An 18001-nucleotide genomic window follows, 5' to 3' on the forward strand; every position below is an offset into this window, starting at 1 on the left:
TCTGCCGGGAGCTACCAAGATGATCAGGGGCCTGGAGCATCTCCCTTATGAGGACAGGCTGAGAGACCTGGGTTTGTTCAGCCTGGAGAAGAGAAGACTGAGGGGGGATCTCATCAGTGCTTATAAATAACTGAAGGGCGGGTGTCAAGAGGATGGGGCCAGACTCTTTTCAGTGGTGCCCAACTGTGGGAGACCCTAGCCCGGGAATGGCTAGCAGAAAGAGGGCATTGAAGTAGAAAAGCAGGCTCAGAGTTAGAGCAACCTTGGGCCCAGCTGTTGGTCGACAGAGGAATATGAGGCCAGCTGGTGTTTTACAAGGGAGTGTGAGCCCAGCTGCTGTTGACCGGTAAAGGAGTGTGAGAAACAAGTAACTGCTAATTGCAAGGCTGAACACAAGAGAGAAGCATGGGAGGAGTTGGCATCTACCTCCCAGCCAAGGATGAGCTGTGCTTTTGCAAATAGGTATGAGCTAATTTACGAACGGTATAAAAGATATTTGATAATTGCCAATAAACGAGACTTGATGATCATCATCGGATGGTGCCTGTCTCCCGCTGGTTTTCCGTCAAATGGTGACCCCGACGTGATACCACGGACGGTCCAGCGTAGGGTTCGGGTCCTGCAAGCAGAGGGACGGCAAAACAGACAGCGCAGCTGGTCTGCGTACCCTGGGCGACCACATAGGTGGGCTCAGTCTGCGTGCCCTGGGCGACCACATAGGTGGGCTCAGCCGATACGTGCTGCCGAGACCTTGGGAGCTGCAACGGCGCCGACGAGCACAACGCAGAGGCAAGCAGCATATGATTTCTTTACATCCCTCTTAGAAAGGCGTAGCATTAAGGGTATAGATCTACGCAAAGAACTACCATTGCTGATAAGCTGGGGATGCGAGAAGGGACACTTTAGTAACCCACACCTGAAAAGGACTATTTCGGATACAGCAGCGAGAGACGGAGATGCACTGGCAGACGGCGGCCAGGGGGCAAAGAGGAGTCGATTTATGCATCATTTCTGATACGTCCCGACCCTCCGGCCTGGATCCAACCTCGGGATTCAAGAGGGGATCCGCTTTCCGCAGTTGAAGCTAACCCGGGAGCGAGAGCCGTACAAAGACGCTGATTTTCCTCACATCGGGCGATGGAGGTCGAGGTAGCTTTTGAATTATTAAAGCGCTTTTTAGAAAAGCGGGGAGTAAGTCAGTTAAAAGACTTGTCAGGATTAGTTGCAGTGGGTAAAGCGAAAGGGTTTTTTAAAGAACCGGAGTCGATTTTTGAAGCAGAGGAGGGGAGAGCCTATGGTGATTGTTTGTGGGATTGGGTGATAGATGACGATAAGACAGCGAAAAAGCTAATGAAACCTTGGCGGGAAGTGATTAACTGTATGAAAAAATATAAAACTGAAAAAAGATTAGCAACAGCCGCCTCTGATCGGCTAGACAACTGTGACCCCAATGCTGGAAAGATTGGAATTGGCTTAGGCAATCTCTCTCCTCCCTTCTCGGGGATCCCAGTTGTCGTACCTCGAAAACCCCTTATTCCCCCCCCTCCCGCCCCTGATAAATCTACATCTGTAGAAACTAGCGGAGGAGGAATAAGCTTGGGAAAGGGAGGTGAAGATATTGAAAATTTATGTGATGTAGTCTCTCCGGTGAAGGAAAATAAGCCGAGCACGTCTAGTCACCGTTCTGTGCCTGCTGTGCGTAGCCAGGTTGACTGGCGAAAAATCGGGTTAGAGGCATTACAGAACGGGGACCTAGAGACCGCCGATTTGTTAGCTCAGGCTTTCCCTGTCATCTATCAACCGGACCCTGCTAACAATCAAAATTTATTCGCACACCATAATCCTCTTGATTGGAAAATTTTTATGAAGGGCCCATTGCTGCGTCAATGTGTTATGGAAAACTCCAACCATGCTACTAAAAGCATTTTAATTACACTTCCCCTAGACGCAGGCATTGAGGTGATGCTTGAACGCATGAGTCGGGTACCTCCCGGCCCCCGAGCTATGTTAGTTGAAGCATTGAGGGAAGTTGGGCAGGGAATGGTACACGTTCAGCAACAAGTTTGTGCCGCTCTCGCCCCATTGGGTCCAGCCAAAAACTCTCAACAGTAACCAAAGAGGGTCACTGCCACATGGACTTTCCCAATCCCACTGACATGGCTCACAGCAGAGCCAGTATGGGTCGGGCAGTGACCGCTCAAACGGGAAAGTCTACAACAAGCCCATATATTAATAAAAGAACAATTAGATAAAGGACATCTCAAGCTGTTACATGATCTACGGGCAGTAAATCAGCAAATGCAAGCGATGGGAGCTTTACAGCCTGGCCTTCCAAATCCAGCCATGCTACCAACTGACTGGCATTTACTAATTATCGACTTAAAGGACTGCTTTTTTACTACAAAGCTGCATCCTCAGGATACCCAGCGGTTTGCATTTACATTACCGGCAATCAACAGAGAGGGTCCTGACTTACGCTTCGAGTGGACAGTATTGCCACAAGGCATGAAGAATAGCCCTACTCTGTGTCAACTCTTCGTAGATGCTGCATTGAAAGAAGTGAGGCAGCAATGGCCGGACACTATAATTTACCATTACATGGATGACATCTTGTTTGCGCAAGTACAACCTTTCTCAGCACAGCAAGAATTATATTTACAGCAACAGCTCCAGCTACACGGCCTAGTAATAGCAGCAGAGAAGGTTCAACGTTCACCGGTATGGAAATATCTTGGGTGGCGCATCAGTGACTCTCAATTTTTCGCCCAATGTTAAAGGGCACTGACCCTGCCGCGCCGGTCCGACCGACTGCTGAACAACACACTATGATACAACGTCTTAGCTCCGAGATCGTCCAGAGAGCAGTAGACCGCCTGGACCCCGATCTCCCCATACTCCATGGTTCTACTCACATTTTGGGTGCACTTACTCAGTGCAAAAAGAAAAAGGGGGGGAAGATAAGGGTGTTGGAATGGCAAAAGTTTTGTTTGTGCAGAAGTTTTGTTTGTATTAAATCACTTATGCCTATTTGCAGAACACGATAACCCTCCTGCGTGGGTGCATGGAAATGACGATAGGAAAGAGTCAAGACAGGCAGTAATGGTGAAGTATCGAGACCCTTCCACTGGTCTATGGCAAGGGCCTGTAGAAGTCAAGTATTTTGGTCGAGGTTACATGTGTGTGCTTACCCCCACAGGTCTGAGGTGGATACCCAGTAGGTGGGTAAAGGCTATGCCTAGTGAACAGAAGAACAAAATCTGCGAAGTAGACGGTGAAGACGTATGACTACACCGGTAGAGGTAGACAGGATACGGATAGTGTCCCCAATGCAATAAGTGCCGACCCTGGGCACTAAGAGAATGTCATAACTGTTAATAGCGCAGGTGGGTAAAAACCCATCGAGCTAGGAGGTGGTGTGACAGTTGCTACTATCACCAATTACAGACACATAAGGCTTTAATCATCACAGGCCACGAGGTAGAGGGTTCTAGACGATACACCTGAAATATGGGAAGTAACACCAAGGCACTGGGAAAAGACAAAGAAAAAATGTACACAAGAGTACTCCCATTAGTCATCGTAAGTATCGTGATAAGAATCACCGAGGGCATATACATACTGCCCCAGCCCAAACAGAATGTATGGGTTACCCTGGCAAATCTAATAGGCCAAGATTCCATCTGCCTATCATTGTCATCACCAGGAAATCCCTTCTCCACCTGTTTGGTTGGAGTGCCAGTTGATAATTGGACGCTAGTGATACCACAAAATACACCACACTTAGGAAGCCTTTGTGATACTCCCCAGAATTGTGTGAATAATTGGGACGGTTGGGCAGTCCATCGCCCTCAAACTAATTTTGAGCCACAAGAGCTTGAGCTATTGGGTTCTTTGTCAATGGATGTTTGTTTATATTTTACTTACACAGGAAAGAACCAGTCTCTTTCTTGGTCTGTGAATGCCACCCTAAGTATATATAAAAATGCTACTGCTTGGTGTAACTATACCTCTGCAAATATATCGCGCTCTAACAATATGCCTATTGCGCTACCTGCAGGTTTGTTTTTAATTTGTGGAGATTGGGCTTGGCCTGGCATCCCGTCACATATAAAGGGAGGGCCTTGCTCTATAGGTCACCTAACGTTTCTTACCCCTAACACTTCAATGATTTATCAACATCATAGAAAGATGAGAAGCGAAAGGAGCACTCATAAGTTTGAGGATAACTGTGACTCTACAGCTGAATTTCGGAATCCTACAAAGATCATAGCTGCTTCCTTCTTGGCTCCTGGAGTTGGTGTTGCTCAAAGCCTCACGACATTAAACAAGCTAGGGTGTTGGCTAGCTAAGCAAACAAATGCCACATCAAAGGCATTATCTGACTTATTACTAGATGTAGACTCTGTAAGACAGGATGATCCATGGCATTGGTTTAACAGCTTGTTTAATGGATGGGGCATTGGCAATGGGATCAAGAGTATTTTGCAGATGGGATTAATAATATTTATACTGTTTATTATTATATTAATGTGTGTCCCTTGTATATCGCAATGTATGCAACAAATGATGGAAAGAAGTATGAGTGCCGTGTTCCTTTCTCAAGGAACAAAAGAAAAAGGGGGAAATGTGGGAAACTCTAGCCCGGGAACGGCTAGCAGAAAGCGGGCATTGAAGTAGGAAAACAGGCTCCAGGTCGGAAGCGACCTTGGGCCCAGCTGTTGGTCAACAGAAGAATGTGAGGCCAGCTGGTGTTTTACAAGGGAGTGTGAGCCCAGCTGCTGTTGACCGGTAAAGGAGTGTGAGAAACAAGTAACTGCTAATTGCAAGGCTGAACACAAGAGAGAAGCATGGGAGGAGTTGGCATCTACCTCCCAGCCAATGATGAGCTGTGCTTTTGCAATATGTATGTGCTAATTAACTAATGGTATAAAAGATGTTTGCTAATTGCCAATAAACGAGACTTGCTGATCATCATCGGATGGTGCCTGTCTCCCGCTGGTTTTCCGTCAAATGGTGACCCCGACGTGATACCACGGACGGTCCAGCGTAGGGTTCGGGTCCTGCAAGCAGAGGGACGGCAAAACAGACAGCGCAGCTGGTCTGCGTACCCTGGGCGACCACATAGGTGGGCTCAGTCTGCGTGCCCTGGGCGACCACATAGGTGGGCTCAGCCGATACGTGCTGCCGAGACCTTGGGAGCTGCAAGGTCGGGCCCACCATGTGCTCCCCCTTTTAACAAAATAAAGGCTTCCGTGCACTGGGGCGGCCACGGTGGCTCCTGCCATGGGAGGACGGGTGGTGGGAAGGGGGCAGGGAGGCGCCGTGGGGTGACAGCTCTTCTGCTGTGCCCCCAGATGGTGTTTGTGCTCCCGTCCCAGAGGCATTTCCTTAATTTGGGAGGGGAAAGGGGTTTTTTTTCTGCCTTATCAGCCCCAGCACTGGTGGGGAGCTCCCTGCAGGCGTGGAGGGGGCTCTGGGGAGGGGCTGCGGGGTGGTCCCCAGCTTGGGGAGCCACCGGCCCCTCTTGCCTCGGACCCCAAGGGAGGTCTGTGGTGCTCAGGGAAGGTTGGGGGCTGGTCCTGGGAATTGGAGATGGTTTGGGGGGGTCTCTACAGCTCAGGGGAGGCCTTTGGGTGGGGAGAGTCCCAGGTTTTCTGTGGGGTCCCTACCCTTTTCCATAGGGATCCCCCTTTTGCAGGGATCAGCCAGATCCCATTTTGCATGGGAACAGAGTGGACAAGGAATTAGACCAAGTATTATCAGGGCCAGGAAGGGCTGCCAGGCTCTGGCATCACCAAGAGATGTGCCGGCGGGTGCAGGAGAGCCGCTGGGGGCCGGGGTCAGGGGGCTGGGGTCAGGGGGCCAGCATGGGCTGGACGCTGTCCCCTCGCCCCAGCCTCCTGTGGACGGGGGCGGATGAGGTCCCAAATCGCCGCTTTCAGCAGAGCATGCACGAGAGCCTGGGGCCAGGTTTCTGCCAGGAGCACCGAGGGGTTTCTGGCTCCCCATGGCAACAGAGCCAAGAGCCAGCTGAATTTGACCTGGGGGAATCACTGGCCAAATCCCAGTGGATGGCAAGTGGACCTCTGGCTCACCAGCACCCATGGCCAGGGGCGCAGCGGTGGTTTTTCCTCCAGCTGAGCTTTGGGCCAAGGGGATTTGCTCAATTTGGGCTTTATTTGTCACTCCAGTGTCCCTCCCCGGGGGTCTGGGGTGGTGGTGAGACAGGTACAGCCCCAGCGGAGGGGTCGTGCCCCATGCTCCGGTCTGTGCCAGTGCCGGCCACTGCCCACTGACGTCCCGCGGGGTGTAGGTTTCATCCCAACCCACGGGGCATGCAGGCCCTGGGGATAATTTTAGTCTGTCCTGTTTTTCCAGGCCAAGGCACTTGGCATCCAGGGGTGATGGTGTGGCCACCTGGCTGGCGGCAGCGCCCTGGAGCAGAGCAGGATCTGCGCCATGGGCCCAGGGTGCAGCTGCTGCGGCTGGAGGGGTGCTCCGGCCACGGTGGGGGGTGCTGGAGCCCGGCCCCCTGGGGGGCTTGGGGCTGTCATCCCCCCTTCTGCGAGCAGGGGTTCAGGGGGAGGCCTCGGGGTGCAGATTCAGCTGGAGTCCTGGGCATTTGATCTGCTCTTGCAGAGCCAATTCGTCACTGGAGCCAGCGTGTGAAGGGATGTATGGGAATCCTATAGCAACAGTTGTTCCCAAGCTGTGCAAAGTTCACATAGTGCTAAGGCTTCCCGGATGCTCCTTGTGCTGTGGGTTTCTGTTTCAAGGCTCTTGGAAGCCGCTGGCCATTCACCCCAGCCGGCATGGCCATCTCCTCCCCAGCCGCCCCGCAGGTACGCTGCGCCCGAGGGGCTGCTAGCAGGAGTTCCCATCCCGGTGGATGCACAAGATGATAACACTAAAATGATTTATTTGAAAAGCAGAATTTGGGGTGGATTTTGCTGCCGCTGTGCCTGGGGTGACCTACTTTAAAGGGTTTTAAATTGCGGAGTGCTGGCACGAGTTCAGCGGGCTGCACCATGTACCACCTACAGCTGCAAAGAAGGGGGAAAATACCTACTGCTTGCCACGGAGGAGGATTTACTGGGGAGAAAGTGTCCAGGAGGTAAATACTGCAGGAACCTGGCTGTTACTAAACACCACAGGAACTAGGGCGTGCTGGGAATCAAGGGGGTGCCCTGGTCCCCACCTGATTTTGGCGATGTGACGTACCGGGACATTCTGCCTCAGTTCCCCTCTGCAACTGGAGCTAATGCTGCCCTGGAGTGTTTTATATTCTCTGCGAGCAGACAATATCAAAGCGCCTTTTTTAGGCTTCGATTTTTGCTTCCTAGAGGCTGGCTTGAAGCGAGCGTGATGTCTTTTCCCTTCTATGTCTTCATGAAAGCAAAATGGTTTTGCACGGCTTATCAGGTGAGGGTTAAACCTCGCTGCTAACCCAGGGGCAACCCTGATGGAAATTATACGCCGGATCCCACTGGGTAGCTGAGGCTGCTTTTTTTTCTGCCAGCGAGCAGAGCCTGCAGCTAATCTGTGGGAAACGCTCCATGTAACGATGTCAAATGGACTTCAAGTTATTGGTGACAAGTCGCATCTCAGTGTCCCCAGCCCAGGCGTTCCTCAGCTTTGCCGTCGGCGAGAGCCCGGCCATGTAATGGTGTAATTATAGATTTGTGGGTCTCTCCAGTCACGCGCGAGGGTTGCACACAAGGAAATATGCCTTTTTATAGCTTGTGGAAGCGTAGGTGATGCCATCAGTATTCGCGTCTCATTGCTGGCTGTGGCGTCCCCGTTCCGGCCAATCAGAAAACATCAGTGTAACTCAAGGAGAAGGCGGTGGATCTGACTTGCTGCTTCACCAGGCTGTTTAAAACACCCCTTGAAGCAGGCTCAGTGTTTTTTGGGGTGACGTCTTGCTAATCTGTGGCAGCTGCTTTTCTGGAGCAATGTTTCTAATTAAGGCATACCCAAAAATTTTCTGAAGTGAGCTGCGCTGACACCACAGCCAAGTTATTTTAGCACCCAAAAGATCACCACACTCATCCCACGTGAGAGGTTTTGTACTTTAACGTGGTGAACCTTTTATGCATGGTGCGCCGCATGTGCTTTTGGACATCAGTTTAATGGAACTTCCTATCTTTAGCCAGGGTTATTTCGATAGCAGGTTGACAGATCTCAACATGCTCACCTATCTTACCACAGGATTTAAGCTCAGTTAGTTACCAGGCACAGAGTGGTGTGGGGAGTTTATTATTAGCCTGGAGCTTGCCACTAGCCAAGGACAACGCTGCAACCATGTCTTTGATCTTCATCAGGCGAGCAGAGCTACAGCTCTGAGCCCCACTGTTTGAGAAGAGTATGAAGGTCCTCGGATGTGTCCAGGAGGGCAACCAGTAGGTGAAAGGCTGAAGGCGTGTCCTCGGGGAGTGGCTCAGCATGCTGGGTTTGCCTCCTTTGGAGAGAAGGGGGCTGAGGGGTGACCTCATGGCTCTCTGCAGCTTCCTGAGGGGATGTGGAAAGGGAGGTGCTGACCCCTTCTCCCTGGGATCCAGCGACAGAACGCCTGGGAATGGCTTAAAGCTGCATCATGGGAGGTTTAGACTTGACATGATGAAGCATTTCTTTACTGGAATGGGCTGCCTGGAGAGGTGGGGGAGTCACCATCCCTGGGGGTGTTCAAAAAACCTGCAGATGTGGTACTTCAGGGCATGGTTTAGGAGGCCTGGGGGTTGGACTTGATGATCCTAGAGGTCTTTTTCAACCTTAATGATTCTACCAGGAGGGTGGTCAGACACCGGAACAGGCTCCCTGGGGAGGCAGTGGATGCTTTGAGCCTGGCAGGGTTTAAGAGGCATTTGGATGATGCCCTTAAGAACATGCTTTAACTTCTGGTCAGCCCTGAAGCCATTGGACGAGATAAGCACTCTGTAGCTCCCTTCCAACTGAGATATTCTAGTCTGTTCTACAACCATGGCAAGCTGCTGTTGTCCCCAGCACACGGTACCCCAGGCACAGCTGGTGGCAGAATAGACCCAGGTGAGCAGCCAGGGCACAGGGGAGATGACATTTTTTGTAACGCTCACGCTGGTGCTGCTCGTGTTCCCCATGGGGCTGCCTGGGTAAAGGTCACCCTTTGGCTCACAGGCTAAAAGCCTGGTGAAGAAGAGGAGCTGCGCTATTCATAAAGGGGGGAACTCAAGCAGAATGTTGTTCTCAAAATACGTGATAAGCAGGAAAATAAAGGGCTACCACTTGGTTTTGCTTCAGGAACAACATCCCTGTTCCTTTCTCAAGCACATTATGCTCCATGTTATGGTTTATTTCCATATTCCAATTGTGTTTGCCAAAGCACTCCTTTCATGCTATCTTGCTTGGGCAGGGGGAAGCTTTTTTATCTCACTGAAACACTGAGAAAAAACCTTTCAGTAGAAAAATTAGTAAAACTATTGCCACAGATATTTTACTTATCTTGCTAGGAAGGGAGGACACAGATGAGTAAGAAATCTGTGGCCTTTCTACAAACTTACCGGAAGCATTTGAAAAAGCAGAACTTCCCATACCTACATTTCAGAGTTGCAATGGGCTGTCAGGCGCCTCAATGCAGGGTTTTGCCAAAAGCATATAACCTGCTTGGGGGTAAGCTGCCCCACAGGACCGTGCTGGGGGCAGGCTACCCAGGGGTGGAAAGGTCTGCTCTCCACAGCGTGGGTGCCTTCAAACACCTTCACAGCAAGTTAATGGGAAGCCTAGCAGCAAATAGGCTGCACCAGTCCTGCAAGGATGCCTTAGAACACCTTTTGTTTCAAACTGAAACGAGGATGGCATTTTCAGTACAGATTCCTGAAGTTTCCTAAGGTAGCAATTTTAATATAAGGCTGCTGCTCTCATTCCCTGAGAAATCCCACCCATTTGCCTTCTGGCTTTTAAGACCAGAAACAGAGCTATTCCCAGCTCTTGGAGTTCAGCTAGCTGGAGAACAACAAATACTGGGCTTGTTTGGGCTGCAAAAGGCAGAAACAGAAGCTTCTGTCCAAACTTCTCACCTTGGGAGCACTCGACTGCTGTGTGAAACAGGACATGGTATCTACATGCTAATTTGTTTTTTGAGCATGAAGTGAGAAACACAGCAAAACTGAGGCTGACACAAAATTGTTTTCATACCAGCACTTAAAAAATACCTGAAGTGCTGTTCACCTCAGAGAATCTCACTCTCATTGGGATGTCTGAACTGGGTTTCCAGGCCAGCATTATCACTGAAACCAAAGCAGCAACACACAGAAGGAAGGTCAAGGCTGCACAGTATGAGATTTCAGGTGCCATGTGAAAAAGCAGGGGCTGCTGGTGTGTTTTGGGGGAGTTTTGCATCTATTTCTACTACAGTAAAGGTGACTGACATATTGAAACAGGACCTCAAAAAAAAGATTTTTAAATTGATTTTTACTGAACTCAGGAGACGACATTACAAACAAGCCATTATGTAAAGACTTAATATCGGAAGAGTCATTTGTTTTCCAAACACAGCTCTACTTGTTCCATTATAAAAATGCATTTTCAACTTATGTTTAAGCCAGTGGAATATAAAATAAGAAAGTTTAAAAAAGTCCTGTCCAGAGTTGTGAATAAGTTATCCTCATTTTTTTCAGTTATATACAAAAGATGCTTTCCAAAGGACAGTGTAAGAAGAATTTACACAATTAAACCCTCATTCTAAGTACTATTTACATCATTCTGTATACAGGTCTTTCAGCTCTTCCAAGACCCCAAAAAGCAAGAAGGGAAGGTGTGACTATCCAAGCATAGGAGCAGGTGGTTTCCAGCTGTCAGTCCCTCACACTTCACCCCCTCAGAAGCAGGGACGTATTTACCTATAAGCAATTTAAAAGCTTGTTCTGAATATCTTCTAAGACTTGGTTGTAGAGTTCATCTCTAGACTTCAGTCCATCTAAATAAACTGAAAGAGATGGAGGTTTCAAGGCTGTAGTTTCTGATCAGAACAAGATTTCTGTAGATTAGTTTAAAAATATTTCATACTCTATTGACTGAAATGACAGCTTGTTTTCCAACTGGAAGAACAGAACCATCCTGAAGAAGCTATGGCCCTCAAGATCACTTATCCCATTAAAGAACCTGGGTTTTCTTCCCACCCACCCCCCAAGTGCTTATAATATGACACAAAGGGGAAGTGTTCCTAACTATAAAACTGCATATATTTATCTGGACAGAAAGTAGGCCAGGATTACAACTTAGTATTAAAAATAGTGCCTTGCATCATTACAGTTAGAGCTTCCTTGAATTAAATTACCAACTTCCTTAAAATCCAAAGTACAATGCCAAAGGATTTGTATTTAGGGAGGCTTACCGACATCAACACCACCATCCTCCATTTCTTTCCTGTGTTTCAAGTACATGGGCCAGACGTGTCCATCAAAGAGACCCGGGGGGTCAGGAACAGTGTAGTTACGTGTGCTGCAAGTATCAAAATGGAAAAGAACATCAGGGCTACCAGGATCAGGCGGCCTCTTGCACACTGCTAAAGTCTGAAGTTCCTCTGGCAGCCGCTCAGCTGCATTTAGGTAAAAGCCGATTGTCACAGTCCAATTTCTCATTGACATTGGTCTATGTTTTACAACAAGTTTAAGCACTCAAAGCGAATACAGAAGCTACAGGCAGCTGATGAAGGCAAAGCAAGCAGTCCCTGAGGGTTTGCTGATGCTCACAGGGGAAGCATGTAATGACTCTGTTCCTTTTGCACCAATGTGCTGATCTTCATAAACCCTGCCCCCACAGGGGACAGCTAGTGCTTCAGAAAATGCCGCGTGAAAGTCTCTTTCTCGGATTAAATTAAAATTTTAAACCATAATTCCAACTTTAAGTGACACCAATGCGTCCCGTTGATAGCACTGCAGAGGTAGCCTCTGGAAGAGAGCCTCTACTGGAAGGAGGGTTGGACTTACATCAAAGAACCTTCTTACCTTCTCCTCCTTTTGCATTCATCATATGGAACCGCCAGGTAGTAGCATATGTCGAATAGGTCTATCAGTGGTCTAGGGCAGGGTAGAAAGAATGAACCTGTCTATTTTTTTTCTGACAGAGAAAAGTGTTAGATCACCCCCAAAAGCCATAAAACCTTTCTCATATTTCTGTCTATTGCCTCTCATATTTCTGTCTATTGTAGACAACAGAAGTGTAAATGTTTCCATTAAGTCACAAGCTAAGGTATGGTGGGTTTGTTAGTAGCTATAAAAGATGGAGAATGCTGGTTTTTGTAGGTCAGAATGGCACGGCAGGTACTTTTCCCACCCAAACACCTGCTACTAGTTACTGTGGAGGATCAGGCACAGGGCTGGGAAGGCCTGGGCTGTGAACCCTGACTCTTTCTAGATCATTTCAAACTCTGCTCACAGTAGACCAGAGCTGCGATTCATCAATCTGATATGAACTGACTTATCAAACCATCTGGCCTGTTGTGCAGAAGCAAGCTGTCAAATTGTGCATGCACACACAGATTTGGTACAAGGCAACTCATCAGCTCATATTCTTTTCCAGAAATATGAGCAGTTAGCTCTACTGCAGCTTACTGCATTGCACCCCTATTAGGCTGAAGAAAAAGCCAGAAAAATCCTTAAAGCAAATCTAGTTCAAACCTGGAGGGAATGAGACTTCCAAAAGCCTGCTGAGGGTTGCATAAATGCTTAATATAGTATGAACTGAGTAAGCTCTGGGTCTGTGGATGAGATACTCTCTCTGGACTGGGGAAAGGCTCCCGTTAACAAGACAGGGTGCTTCAGAGGTAGGTATCTGTAATGTTCAGGAGCGATATTGAGAGTTACCTCCCCGGGGACAGGCCAAGAACATCGGGCAGTTTGCCAGTGCAATCTCCAGTTGGCCATTCCCAGTATGGCTAGTCCGAGACTGCCATTTTACATTTTCCATTCAGTTTGGAAAGCTGGAATGGTGCTGCTTGTCTTATGGTACAGCTTATAAACAGCTCCAGTTTTGCTAAGCATCATGCACAGCTTGTTCTCTTGAAAGAGTTCTGTAAACAAAACTCTAGTTTGGAGCCAAGAATCTTTTGCTCATCATGTTTAGAGCATGGGATTTTGAGGTTCATGTATTTAGCTATTGGGCATTTTCTCTCTCTTCACTGCCAGTCCAGTCTCCCTGTCTTCCTGCCAGGCATTTTTCCCCCCTCCATATATTAAAAAACAAAGCAAAAGTAGTTGATCTTTACTCGATTGTACAATTATTTACTAAGCTCAATTCAGTCAGTGTTAAGCAAGCATGTGTATCACAAGATACCTATTCCCAAATTCCAGGAGAGAGTCCAAGTAGGGAACGCAGAAGGGATTATCTTCTTCCCATCAACGACCTTCTCGGGTCAAGGTTTATGCTCTAGGGTGGGAGGCCAGGAGGGGAGCCTGTGCCTTCACCGCTGGCGCAGTGTTTACAAGTCCTGGTCTAAAGCTCCCCATGCCCTAGAGTTCAAGGGTACGCCCTAAGTGAGAGCTTCCTCCGTTACCCTGGGAAAGTCACCTCAGGCACCTCACTTTTACCAGCATTTACCGGGAAATTTTATGTTCTACGTGAGAAAAAATTCTTAACGCGTGATACCTCAGAGCAAGACAGGAAGGGTGTATTAGTAAAAAGGAGGTTTCAGCCCTGGCACAGGGGATCTAGTGTTCTTCCCTGGCAAACCAGTAATAGTTCCCCAAACCTTACTTGTAATTATAAAGCAGGAAGCCTTCAATGACCAATATATTGATATCTTTGGAGGCTGGCTCTTTAGAGCCAGGCGTAACATTCACTCCGTGGGAACGGGCAAACTTCACTGGGTTCTCAATCCACGCATGCACAGTGCTCACCATTGCCTCCATATCCAAGGAGTCCAACACTAGTTAGGAAAAAGGGGGTGGGTGGGAAAAAGGTATGCAATCAAATACCACAAACCATGTAGGCTTGAAAGTATAATATAGAATGAACTTGTAAAATTGAAGTTACATAAATTTACTTTAAATCTTTAATAATTAAAAATAAATACTTAGGAAAATGTATACATTACTGCATCCTATAGCGAACACTGCTCTTACCATCCCATTGTTTAAAGCCGTCTTCCCCAACTTCTATTTGATCTTGTGGCTGAAATATAGTGAGTAATAAAACATTGCTGCAAACTCAGCGTGATCAGTTACCTAAGATCCGATCACAACCTGGACACTATGCAATACACAACAAAGCAAGTGTTCACTTAACAAAACAATCACAGACCCTGCTTGGGCTACATAAAAATTTAAGTTCCCATCTTTCACCAACCCTGAGAACTTTAAAACCTTTTCTTGGCTCAGCCAAGCCACTTTGGGCAAAGAGTTCTAGGTTAATAATTTGATACCGTGTTGTTAGCCAAAATACTACAGGCCCCTGTTTATAAGTCAACACATAGGAACTTAAAATGCAAACACAGTGTTAAGTAACCGCTAAAGTTTACATGTTCAATAGCAGCTACTTTAACTCCTAACGGCTCTACTGAAAACACAGGTCAGCATAGCATGGCTGTCGATCACTTAGTTACAGCTTTATTTGCACTAGCATTTGCAACCTAAACACACTAGTGAGAAGTTAAATATCTTTATGGAAAATTCCTTCTTTACTTTAAGGGCTCATATCTGACCAAATTTGTGCACGAGGCTTCTGGCAAAGAGGCGCTTCCAAATGCATGCCTCGTTCTGTTTCGGATGGCACATGTTCCTGCAAAGGCAGGGCAAAGCGACTGCGCAGCTGCTGATGCTGGAGCACCTCGTGCATTGGGGGACACTGTGCAACTACTTTGAGTACGTTGCCACATCTCTTGGACTTCCACGTACGGTGGGGCTCAGCTATATTGTAAGTCTCATGAAATGGCTGGAGCCAGAACCGTGTTATTAACCCTGTTGATGTGCCCCCTTCCCCTGCGGCTCTCCCAGGCTTGGTGCAGAAGGCACCCAAGCCAGCACAGGTGTTCTGCATTCATCTTTAGCAATCTTGGAATTTGGTTTCTGATACAGAGCTGCCAAAGCTCCCCAATACAACTGTCTTTCTGCATTTTAAGCAGTGTAAGAGTGCTTAAATCATCAAGCGTTATTTACAAGCAACATTCTTATTTATATAAAATAAGGAGGAAAAATCCAACATGGAGAAAGTTATTTTTGCAGAGTACAGTAAATAACCTCTAACTTACATCATTGGTTTGACCTAAAGTTAGACTTGTTAAAACTAAAGGAAGCTTTTGCTGCAACTGTTCTACGCCAAGCTCCAAATCTGTGGAAACTGGCAGATACTGACCCTCACAAACATCAATATCTCCTCACCTGTCTGAAGTAACTGAAAAAATTATATATAGTTATATTTTAAAAGAAAAATCAGAAAACATGTTACTCCTAAGCTGTCAAAACTTACCTGGAATGCATGCACAACTATATAAAACTTACAGGGAGACCTACTACAACTACCACTACATGTACAAGCAGCAGTTAATATTTTACAGAAGTAGGAAGCTCGGCTTACCTTGAAGAAGTCATCCTGGTGGACCACACAACAGTTTGGGAGCGCCTTGACGAGCCTGTTGGTCAAGGTGGTTTTGCCACCGTTGGTGACGCTACCCGGAGCGGTGAGAGAGGCGTTAGGCCCTGACAGAAAGCAGGACCCAGCAGCGCCCCGCGCTCAACCCGTTTGAATTTCCCGCCTCGCCGGCGCGCGCTGCCCGCCGATTGGCTGTGACCTCGACCCGCCCCTTCCCCGCCAGCAACTGGCTGTGTACGGCGCGTGCGCGGGCCCGGTGGCCCCTCGCGCCACTCCTAACGGGTTCCCGCGCGCTCAACGGCCACGCTGAGGGAGCGCGGGGCCGCGCCGCCATCTCCGCTCCCCTCAGGGCGGCGCCCTGGCTCCCCGCCGACCTCCCCGAGCGGAGGGAAGCCCGGCCGGCGCCTCCTCAAGATGGAGGCGGCTGCGCGGCTCCAGCCGCCGGGCTGCCCTGCCCTCCCCTCCCCTCCCTCCCTCCAGGCGCCCCGTCAGCCCCGCGGAGGTTCCGGTGGCCGCCGGCGCCTTCCCCCCTGGGTCCCGGCGGGGCTGCCCCGGGCAGCTTCCCGGGGAAGTGTAAAACGCGCCTTTGCTGGCATTCATTACCTTGAACCGCCCTGACTCGTTAGCAGGCTTACTTTCGTCAGCTTAAGAAGCCGACCCCTGAGACTTTAAAAAGCAAAAAGTGCTTTTAACAATGTCTTAAATGAACTATGAATGAGGGAGGCTTGCTCTTTTCTCAGAGAAAGAGTCAGGCTTCCTTGTGCCTGCAAAGCCTGTTGTAATATAAAAGGTCTGAATAATCTTACTCTCTAAAGGAGAGAGCTGTCAAGACTGAATGTGTTTATTCTTTTTATTTAAAGTCTATAAAAATCTGGCACTGTCTTTAACCCATGCTGTAAATCCAGGTCTTGCCTGGTGTCGGCTTTGCAAGCCCTCCTGTAGCCGGCGGGGATACGCCAAGCTCTGCCGCCCCCTCCTGAGCACACACGCAGGCTTGCTCCTAAATCCTACTGTGCTGGAGAAAAGCAAAGCTTTTTGTACAAACCACCACCCCCCCATCTTATTTGAAGCACGATTTTTTCCTTTTAGTCTTTGAGAGAACCTTTTAAAAGTTTACCTTAATGTTGAAAACATCCCTTTTCATAGCTGAGGCACACCGCTCCTTCATCTGACCTACAAAATTACCTGTAATCTTTCTACTTCAGCATGCCTCCTGTTAATGCTATAAAAGTTTGATATTTGCCACCCTACAGAGCTCTCTGTAGTAAGTAAAAGCATGAATTCAGAGTCAGCAAGCTGCATCTTTTCTAAAATCCTGTAATATTATTTTGTAGTCATATATAATCGCCAAGTCTTCAATCATTTTACATGCAACAATTAAATGGGAAGAAAAAGCTGTATATATATAGATATGCAATGTTAGCTGGAACTTACCCTCCGATGCCTATGATGTACTTCATCTTTGTAGAGTTGCCTCCTTCACATGAATATGGTAAGGAAAAAAAACAAATTTGGAAACACAGATTTTACTTCCAGCGGTGCAAAACTGCACCTGATCCTTTCCCCCACTCAGCTCTACCTCACCTTATTATTTCATTGAGGGAAAAGGCAGGTTCGCCTCTGATTTATAGGGCCCGGCTGCAGGGCCCTTCCCTCCCGCCCCGCGTTTCCCCACCCCACCTGCTGATGGAAAAGCCCTGTGACTATCATGAGCCCAAGATGTCATATTTTCGAGCAGGGATTAGCCAGCCCTCACCTCAGCGGCTGGGGTCATGTGTGCTGCCGCTGCACCTGTTCCTGCACCCCTCACAGATCCCCACTCCCCTGCCCTCGCTGCCTTTGCTATAAATAGCTCTTTGGCAAGCTCTTTCTTTGCCTAAATTAGTAATGGGGTGGGTGGAAATGTCACCCCTTTTCACAAGTCCTTTGGGAGTTCTAGGGAAGGCACAGAGGTGTGTGAGGATATAATTGTCTTTTTTTTTTCCTTGAAATCAGACAAGCTATCTCTTTTCCTTCCTCTTCATTTTTCCCAATTCCTATTTGATTATTTGAAATGGCATCCAGGAATGTCAGGAGAAGGAATTTTTTTTGTTTGTTTCTTTAAACTTCTGCTAGGGAAGGCAAGGAACTAAATTTTGATACTTTCTACTCCTTTTAGTGAAGCTGTTTGAGAAAGGAACATGCAGAGGCTGATGAGTGAATCCATTTGGACCATTTTCAACCTTTAGGAGGAAATTTTTGAACAGCTTATCCTTTATACATAGTCACATAGTCATAAACAATGTTAGCTTCCAGAGGGCCTCCTTCTCCACAGTTAACTCATGTAAGGTAGTGCTTTTTGAGGTAAGTTAACTCTAGTTGGACTGCTTCCTCGAGTAATGTACACGTGGAAACTGCGCTTTAATTTTAATTGTTTCAGATGCTTCTAAAATCAGGGCTG

General features: G+C 48.0%; 1 protein-coding gene across 4 annotated transcripts; it reads right to left on the reverse strand.

Annotated features, from left to right (window-relative positions):
* Positions 1–10432: 10432 nt before the first annotated feature.
* Positions 10433–17100, reverse strand: NMRK2 (nicotinamide riboside kinase 2). Of its 4 annotated transcripts, none has more exons than XM_064469408.1 (7): positions 16996–17100; positions 15547–15637; positions 14097–14145; positions 13729–13900; positions 11982–12053; positions 11369–11475; positions 10433–10874 (listed from the first exon to the last, which is right to left on the reverse strand). In XM_064469408.1, exons 1-7 carry the CDS (start codon positions 17019–17021, stop codon positions 10753–10755), a joined length of 639 nt encoding a protein of 212 aa, XP_064325478.1. In that variant the 5' UTR covers positions 17022–17100; the 3' UTR covers positions 10433–10752. The 4 variants fall into 4 exon arrangements, with proteins under 4 accessions (XP_064325478.1, XP_064325479.1, XP_064325480.1 ...); XM_064469409.1 differs by having other exon boundaries at positions 10433–10960; XM_064469410.1 differs by lacking the exon at positions 11982–12053.
* Between the last annotated feature and the right edge of the window lie 901 nt (positions 17101–18001).

This window comes from Phalacrocorax carbo, chromosome 19 (genome assembly GCF_963921805.1).
Source record: "Phalacrocorax carbo chromosome 19, bPhaCar2.1, whole genome shotgun sequence".
NCBI lineage: Eukaryota > Metazoa > Chordata > Aves > Suliformes > Phalacrocoracidae > Phalacrocorax > Phalacrocorax carbo.

Coding starts and splice junctions, on each gene's coding strand:
- NMRK2 (XM_064469408.1), bottom strand. CDS start 17,021: ATGAAGTACATCATAGGCATCGGAGG. Junction 13,901..14,096: donor CGGCTTTAAACAATGGGATG/GTAAGAGCAGTG, acceptor TTTCCTAACTAG/TGTTGGACTCCTTGGATATG. Junction 12,054..13,728: donor TTCCTGCTTTATAATTACAA/GTAAGGTTTGGG, acceptor ACCCTGCCCTAG/ACCACTGATAGACCTATTCG.